Source organism: Thamnophis elegans, chromosome 4 (genome assembly GCF_009769535.1).
Source record: "Thamnophis elegans isolate rThaEle1 chromosome 4, rThaEle1.pri, whole genome shotgun sequence".
NCBI lineage: Eukaryota > Metazoa > Chordata > Lepidosauria > Squamata > Colubridae > Thamnophis > Thamnophis elegans.
The window spans coordinates 142,369,842-142,377,308 of record NC_045544.1 but is presented as its reverse complement, the minus strand read 5'-3'; the positions used below and the strand labels follow the sequence as shown (position 1 = coordinate 142,377,308).

Genomic DNA, 7,467 nt, shown 5'->3' with positions numbered 1-7,467 from the left:
CACCGTTTTCCAGGTTGAAGTGGTGACGAAAAATATCTCAGTACCAGAAATGTACTTTATTTATTTTATGTTTGTTTATTTTAAACAAAATGTTTCCCCAACGCAGAAGCTTCAACGAAGAACATTTAGGCAGCGCCGAGATTTGCATTTTCAGCCTCACTAATGGCCTTCTTGGGGGGGGGGGAGGACCGGGGGGGGGACGGGACACCCGAAGCAGCTCTATCCTTTAAAGGCCCCGTTAGCGAGCACCATCCGGAAACCGGGGTGTCGGAGTGGGGCCTGGAGGGTCTTTCATCCAGAGGGAGTGGGAGGCGGCGTCCCTGTCAGCGCAGAGAAAGCGAAAGCGAAAGCGACCTTCCCTTTCAGCCCTCCGTCTGCCACACCCGAGGTCGAGACTGCAGCCCCCCCCCCCACCTCCTTCTGCGGAATCGGAGGCCCCGGGAAGGCAGCCTCTTATCTCCCGAAAAACCACTTCAGTTTTGTTAATCAGCTTCATAATTATCCCACCCATTTTTTTTCTTCTCTCTTTCCTTTTTTATATTCTCGCAAATGCGTGAAATCGAGGGACGCTTCGCCCGCGTTTCTGGGCCTGCTTGGATATTTGGGGCCCGAGAATAAAGCAGCCTCTTTCTTCCCGGGACTGTTTGGCCCCGAGAAAGATCGGGGGGCGGCGGGGGAGGTTTCTTACAGACATGGGGGAGGCCTTTGGGCTGGAAAGAGCCCTCGCAGGCCATGCCCTCCCACCAGATTTCCACGACGTGGCCAGGCAAAACTGCCCATTTTTCTGCCCAAACAGAAATTCGCGTCCGTCGCCTGCACGGACAGAGAGGAGTAAGCTGTCCGGAAAGAGGCCCTTAAAGGGGGGCAGAAGCGAGGCCGGAGCCCCTTTCGCCTTTCCGTCCCGCCCCCCCTTTTTCTTGCTCTTTGAAACCGTCGGGAGTGGGGTACAGGGAAGTCCGGCGGGGCGCTCGGGGTGGGCTCTGCTCCCCTGGCCGCGCCTGTCAGAGGAAGCGGCCCTGTCCCGGCCGGGGTCTGGTGGCAGCGGAGGGCCCCGGATGCGAAGTCACCAGAGTCAGAGGGCCCCTAAAGCGCCTGCCAGATTGCCCAGCGGGTCTGGGGCGCGAGCCCGGAGCCACGAAGGCCCCTTCCTGCTCAGGCTCTCTCCGCCGACACAGACCCAGACGGAAACGCTGGAATCGCCCGGCCCGACCACGGAAGAAGAGTCCCGAATAAAAACAATCATATTTGGGAGGGAGATTATGTTAAGCCCAACTTTCACCCCCACCCCCCCACCGGCCTGTCCCGGACCCTGAGCCACTAGTGCAGCGAGGCCTCCGAAGCGGCCAGGAGCAGAATTTGCCGCCAGATCAGCCGAGCGACCGCCAGGGGTCGCCGCACCGGCAGGAATTGGGGGGTCCCTGGGGGTGGGCGGGGAGCGAATTTCTTGGCCGGAGGCCGCAGGACGAGCCAAGACCACCGGGGACCGAAGGGAAAGCCCTGGCAGAGGAAGGCCGGCCGGAGGGAAAAGCGGACGGGTCCGAACAGCGCCAGCTTCGCCCCGCTCCAACCGCCCCGCTCCAACCGCCCCGTCCTGTCCCGGAGACCCACCTGGTGGCCGAGCGGCCGCGCGCCCCTGGCTCCAGTCGGCTCTCCCGCGCGCCGGTCCCCTCGACGGGGCGGTCTGGGCTCCCGGCAGAGCGCGGCCGGTCCTGCTCCGATGGGCGCGCCGCGCTGGCCCCGCCCTGCTGCCGGGGGCCCAGCCTTCCCCTGCCTGCCCCCTTTGCCGGGAGGGGGTCGCGGCGCGGTCTCCTCCCCGGGGCTGCTCCTCCGGGACCCCGCCGGTGGCTCCTCCTCCCGCCGCTCGCTTCCAGCCCCGCTGCCCGCCCGCCCGCTCGCCTGCTAGCTCGGCGCTCGCTGGCTGGCTGGCTCGGAGGCGGAGGAAGCCGCGGCGGCTCCTTGAACACGCCCGAGTTCAGCCCGGGGTCAGGCGGAGTTCGCGGCCCGGCCTTTACCTTTTCCGCCGCCGCGGCGCTCCCGGCACATGGGGACCAGCCGGCACAGCCTCCACCAAGCGGCCTGAGGCGCTGCGAGGGGCGCAGAGGAGCCGCCGCCGCCGCCGCCGCCGCCGTGGCAGCCGGGCAGAGCCATGCGTGTGCACGCCGACCTCGCCTGCCTGGCCGATCCGACGGGGCTTCCAGGTAAGCCGGGGGCGGGCGGGCGGCCAGACTTCGGACTTCGCGCCTCTTGCCCGCTCCCCAAGCCGGCTCTGAGGGGCAGGAAGCGGCGGCCGGCCGGGCTCCCCGCGGGCGGATTCCGAAGTCAGCGGAAGGAAAGGAGCCGCTCAGCCCGAGGCACCGGGGCTCCTTCTGGGGAAGCGGGTGTTGCAGCGGGACCCTGTCCGCCTGGCTCTCCGACTTTCTCCTTCGGCCCCGGAGCCCCGGTGGAGCCCGGAGCCCTCTCGCTCGGGGAACGGCCTGCTGAGGCCGTACCTCCTTCATCCTCCCGCCCTGCCTTTGGCCTCCTCGCCCGGCCGAGGCGGTAGCAGCGCCGCCATCCGAATCCTTCAGCCAGGCTGCCCGTCCCGCGAAGCTTTTGACGGCGGCGGGGCTGCTCCCGCCGGATTTCAGGGCGGCGTTGGGGGTTTGGGTCCCCTTGTCCCGCGCAGGCCATGCGCCCCACCCGGGGATCCCTCAGCTGAGCAGGGATGCCGTCCAGAAGGAGAAAGGTTAGGGGTGCCGGACCAGAGGGCGGGGAGGGGGGCTCTGGCGAAGGACGGCCGCGAAGGATGTCCGCGGCGGGTAAAAGAAGCGGGTTGCCCACCGCCGGCTTGGGTCGCAGGGCGGTTCCCTAGGCAGGCCGAACCGCGGCCGTTCGGGCGCAGAGTCACCCGGGCTCCCCGGTTCTTCTCCGCTCAGGCCTGTAGCCTCCTCACTCCCATCCGGCCACTCGCGGTGAATTGAAGGCCCGGGAAGCTAAGGGCGCCCTGTTTCTCCCTCGCTCCGGTGGGCGACGGGCAGAGAAACGGCGCCCGGATCCAGCTGAGTGCTTCGGGGCAGCGCCGAGCGAGCCGGAAGCCCCAGGGGTCCGCGTCCGTGGGTCTGTCCCGTCGGCGGCGGAGGGGGGCGGGGGAGGCGAAGCGAGGTAGTTGTACCGACGCTGCCCCGCCAGGTGTGAAGCCCCACCCGGAGGAGGGCGTGCGAGGCTGTGATCCGGGACCCACCGGGACTGAGCCCCCTCCTCCTCCTCCCCCTCCTCCCTCCGCCGCCTAAGAGGGAAAGCCCCTCTATAAGGGGAGCCGGCGGGCAAGACGAGGCGGCGGAGAGCAGGAGAGGCGCCAGATTTCTGGGCCTCGGCGTGGCGGGCGAACTCGGTCAGCACAACTAAGGCCCGCTGGGCTCTCTCTGCTCCACCCCCGCAGGCGCAGCGATGTTGGATACCTCGGAGGCGACGGGCCACTCCCGGCAGCTGCTGCTCCAGCTCAACGCGCAGCGCACCAAGGGCTTCCTCTGCGACGTGATCCTGGTGGTGCAGAACGCGCTTTTCCGCGCGCACAAGAACGTGCTGGCGGCCAGCAGCGCCTACCTCAAGGCCTTGGTGGTGCACGACAACCTCATCAACCTGGACCAGGAGATGGTCAGCCCGGCCGTCTTCCGCGCCGTCCTCGACTTCATCTACACCGGCCGCCTGGGCCCCGACGCCGATGGCGAGGCTGAGCCGGCCGGCGGAGGAAACCCCGAGCCCGCCTTGGGAGCCGTCCTGGCCGCCGCCAGCTACCTCCAGATCCCGGACCTGGTGGCCTTGTGCAAGAGGAAGCTGAAGCGCTCCGGCAAATACTACCAGCTGCGCGGCGGCGGCGGCAGCGGCGGCGGCGGGAGCTTTTCGGCCTCGGCGCCCTTTGGAAAGCTGGCCAGGGGTCTCCGCGCCGCCACGCCGGTTATCCAGAGTTGCTTCGGGGCTCCGCCGCGGCCGGTGGAGCCAAGCAATCCGCTCAGCACCCACTGCGGGGAGCTGTACGCCGCCGCCGCCGCCCACCCACACGGGCTGTGCCCTCCGCTCTGCGGCCTGGACCTCTCCAAGAAGAGCCCGAACGGACCCTCCCCGCAGCTGCCCCCGCAGCCCCCCTCCGAGAGCCGCCTCAGAGCAGCGGTGGAGAGCCGCGAGGGCATCCTGCCGCCCCGACCCGAGAGCCCGGCCTTGCTGCCTCCCCACGCGGCCTTCGGGGAGCCCGGCTCCACCGCCCCTCTCCAGGCCGCCTTCCCCCACCTGCACCATCGCGGCAACGGCGGCAGCAGCCCCGGGACAGAGCCCAGCGCTCGCGTGGAGGTGGCGCCCGAATTCCTGTACCGCTGGATGAAGCACGAGCCGCTGGTGGCGGGCTACGTCCTGGATGAGGAGGAGGAGGAGGACGACGACGAGGAGGGCGACTGTGGCGGCGCCCGACGGGAGCAGGGCAGCGGCGGCGGCGAGCGAGAACTGGAGCCCCAGGCCCCGTCGCCTCCCGGGCCGCCCCCGCACCACTACCTGGAGAGCGCGGAGCCCGACGGGGAGGCGGAGGACCTGGAACCCGACAAGAGCACCAGCGAGGAAACGGGCTGCAGCAGCGGCGGCCCTTCTCCCGCGGGGGGCAGCCTGGAGCGCTACCTGGGCTACGAGCCCGAGAGCTTCGGAGGGGACAACCTCTACGTGTGCATCCCCTGCGGGAAGGGCTTCCCGTCCTCCGAGCAGCTGAACGCGCACGTGGAGGCGCACAACGAGGAGGACGAGCTGTACCGCAAGGAGGCGGCCGAGGCGGCGGCGGCGGCGGCGGCGGGGCAGGGCTCGCCCTACCTGGACAAGGCGCCCCCGCTGCCCGCGCCCCCTCCGCCCTTGCCCCCCTCGGGGGGCCCGGCCGGCTGCGACCTGCTGCGCCCCTACCGCTGCGCCTCCTGCGACAAGGCCTACAAGGACCCGGCCACGCTGCGCCAGCACGAGAAGACGCATTGGCTGACGCGGCCCTACCCCTGCTCCATCTGCGGCAAGAAATTCACGCAGCGCGGCACCATGACCCGCCACATGCGCAGCCACCTGGGCCTGAAGCCCTTCGCCTGCGACGCCTGCGGGATGCGCTTCACCCGCCAGTACCGCCTGACCGAGCACATGCGCATCCACTCCGGCGAGAAGCCCTACGAGTGCCAGGTGTGCGGGGGGAAGTTCGCCCAGCAGCGCAACCTGCTCAGCCACATGAAGATGCACGCCGCCGCCGCCGCCGCCGCCGCCGCCCCCGACGGGAAGCTGAAGCTGGACTTCCCCGAGGGGGTGCTGGCCATGGCCCGGCTGGCGCAGCAGCAGCAGTCGCCGCCGCCGGACAAGGAGCTCTTCCACCACACCTCGCACTTCTTGGCCGCCGCTGCCGCCGCCGCCGCCGCCGCCGCAGACCCCAAGGCCGCCCTGGAGAGCCTCTACCTCGGGCTCAGCCCCGACAAGACGGCCGAGGTCTTCGCTCCGGGCGCCGTAGTGGCCGCCGCCCACCACCTGCACAACGACCACCACGCTCGGACCATTGGCCGCTTCTCGCCCCACTGAAGCCCCTCTGCCCGGGCCTGGGAGCCGCCCTTGGTGACCGAGACAGCGACTCCCGGAACTGACCGCCACGGGGCTGCCGCCGGCACCGGAGCCGACTCTCCCGGCTCTTCCGCTGCGCTTCCGCGCTGCCCTTCCCTCCTTTCCCGTCTCCCTCGGGCCCTCCGCCTGGCCGAATGCAGCCACTCGTCCCTACCTCAAATGGGGCCCTCCGCCTCCGAGCGCGGAGGTCCCTGGCTGCAGCGGAGGGGGCGCCGGGCAGGGTCGCACCTGCGCCAAAGGGAGAAGAAGGGCTTTTTCCATCGGGAGGGTTCACGCCTCGCCCCCCCCACCCGCCCCCGCTGGAGAAGAGCCTCGGCTTGTAGGGACCAGGAAGTCCGACGGGTGAGCCGGACTGAGCCAGCTGCCTCTTGCCCCAGCCCGGAGAGGACCTAGCAGCACAGGCAGCTGGCAGGGCAAGCGGCTGCAAGGTGGCCTAGCTGGGGTTCGAAAGCTGCAGACCCTGGAGGGGGTGTCTGTGAATCACAGCCCCCCCTTCTGCCTCGGGGAGGGATGGTGTGACAGCCCGGCCTCTTGGCGAGACCCTGACCAGGTGTGTTACCCCCTCTGGGGGCAGAAAATGCTCGCAACGATCCCCCTCGGGAACTCGGGAGGAAAGCTTCGCGGGAGTGGGGGGGGGGGCGTTCTTGTGGCAGCCAGACCCTGTCCTGCCTTCCTGGGCAGGGGAGAGGCCCCCCGCCCCGCCAAGGCCCTCCAGCCCCAGAAAGCCCGAAAGGCTAAGGCAGGGGAGCCGCAAAACGGCACCCTCGAGACGCCTGCCCAATGGCAGAGGAGCCCTGCCCGGCCTCAAGCCCCCAGAAGAGGGGGGGGGAGACGGTGCAAAACCCAGTTGGCCCTCTTGGAGGGTCTTTGCCGGTGAGCAGGAGCCCCCGCCTCGCAGGCAGGCAGGCAGGGAAGGTCTGAGGCTGCTGATTGAAAACTGCTAGTCCGCCTTGGGGGGGGGGGAGGGGATTTCCTCAAACTTGTATTGCAATGTGAAAAGGAGAGGGTGCCTCTGCCCCCCCCCCGATTGTGGGTCAAAGGGAGCGAAGGGGAAGGAAGGTAGCCCCCCTCCCCTGAAGACCCTGTCTTGTTTCCAGGATGGGGCTCCCGGGACCCCAATAATACTTGACAAGGACAAAAGGCCACCTGTTTGTCTGCTTCCTTGAGGATGGGGGAGGGTCATCTGGGCCCCAGGGGGTCTGGGCCTTCCCTCTGTGGGGCTAGCTACCTGCCACCCGGCCTCTGCTGCACTTGTGGGGGGCCCTCGGACGGCCCACCCAGCTGCCCCTCTCCCCCACCCCACCCTTGACCCCAACCAGCCACGGAAAAATGTGAAACTGCTCTGTCTTTGCACACCCCTCCTTGCCTCCCCCCTGCCCCCCCCTTGGGCTGTGTCTTCATCTGAGCCAGCTGCCTCTCCCCCCAGCCCTGAGAGGGGGACCCCCACCCAAAGGAAACTCAGCACCCAAAGGGGCAGCCTTGCGTGCCTTCCGTAGCCTTGGGGAAGGGATGCCGGGTGTTTTGTATCGGAATCCAAAACCAAATAACATTTAAGCGTCCCTCAACAAAACGGAGCAATAAAGGTTTTTCTAACACTGCTGCCACCATCCAGGCCTCTCTGCTTCCTTGACTGGTCCTGTGGTCGGGATTGGGGGGGGGGTAGAGCCCGAATTTTGGGGTGCTGCTGAACGGATGGAGGCTCCTTTAGGGAGAAACGGGGGCCTCAGTAAAGCAGGAGGGGTCACCCGCAGTAGATCCCATCTCCCCGTCGCATGGGCTGTGCTTGTGTGTGTGTGTGTGTGTGTGTGTGTGTGTGTGCTGGTGCCTCTTCAATGTCAGAAAGTGCTTGGGGGGGGGGAGCACAGG

The 7,467-nt window shown here is 68.2% G+C and overlaps 1 protein-coding gene across 1 annotated transcript; it reads left to right on the top strand.

Moving 5' to 3' along the window:
- The first annotated feature begins 213 nt into the window (after positions 1-213).
- HIC1 (HIC ZBTB transcriptional repressor 1) lies at positions 214-7,194 on the top strand. Its single transcript, XM_032217167.1, has 2 exons — positions 214-2,198; positions 3,419-7,194. Exons 1-2 carry the CDS (start codon positions 2,147-2,149, stop codon positions 5,560-5,562), a joined length of 2,196 nt encoding a protein of 731 aa, XP_032073058.1. The 5' UTR covers positions 214-2,146; the 3' UTR covers positions 5,563-7,194.
- The last annotated feature ends 273 nt before the right edge of the window (positions 7,195-7,467 follow it).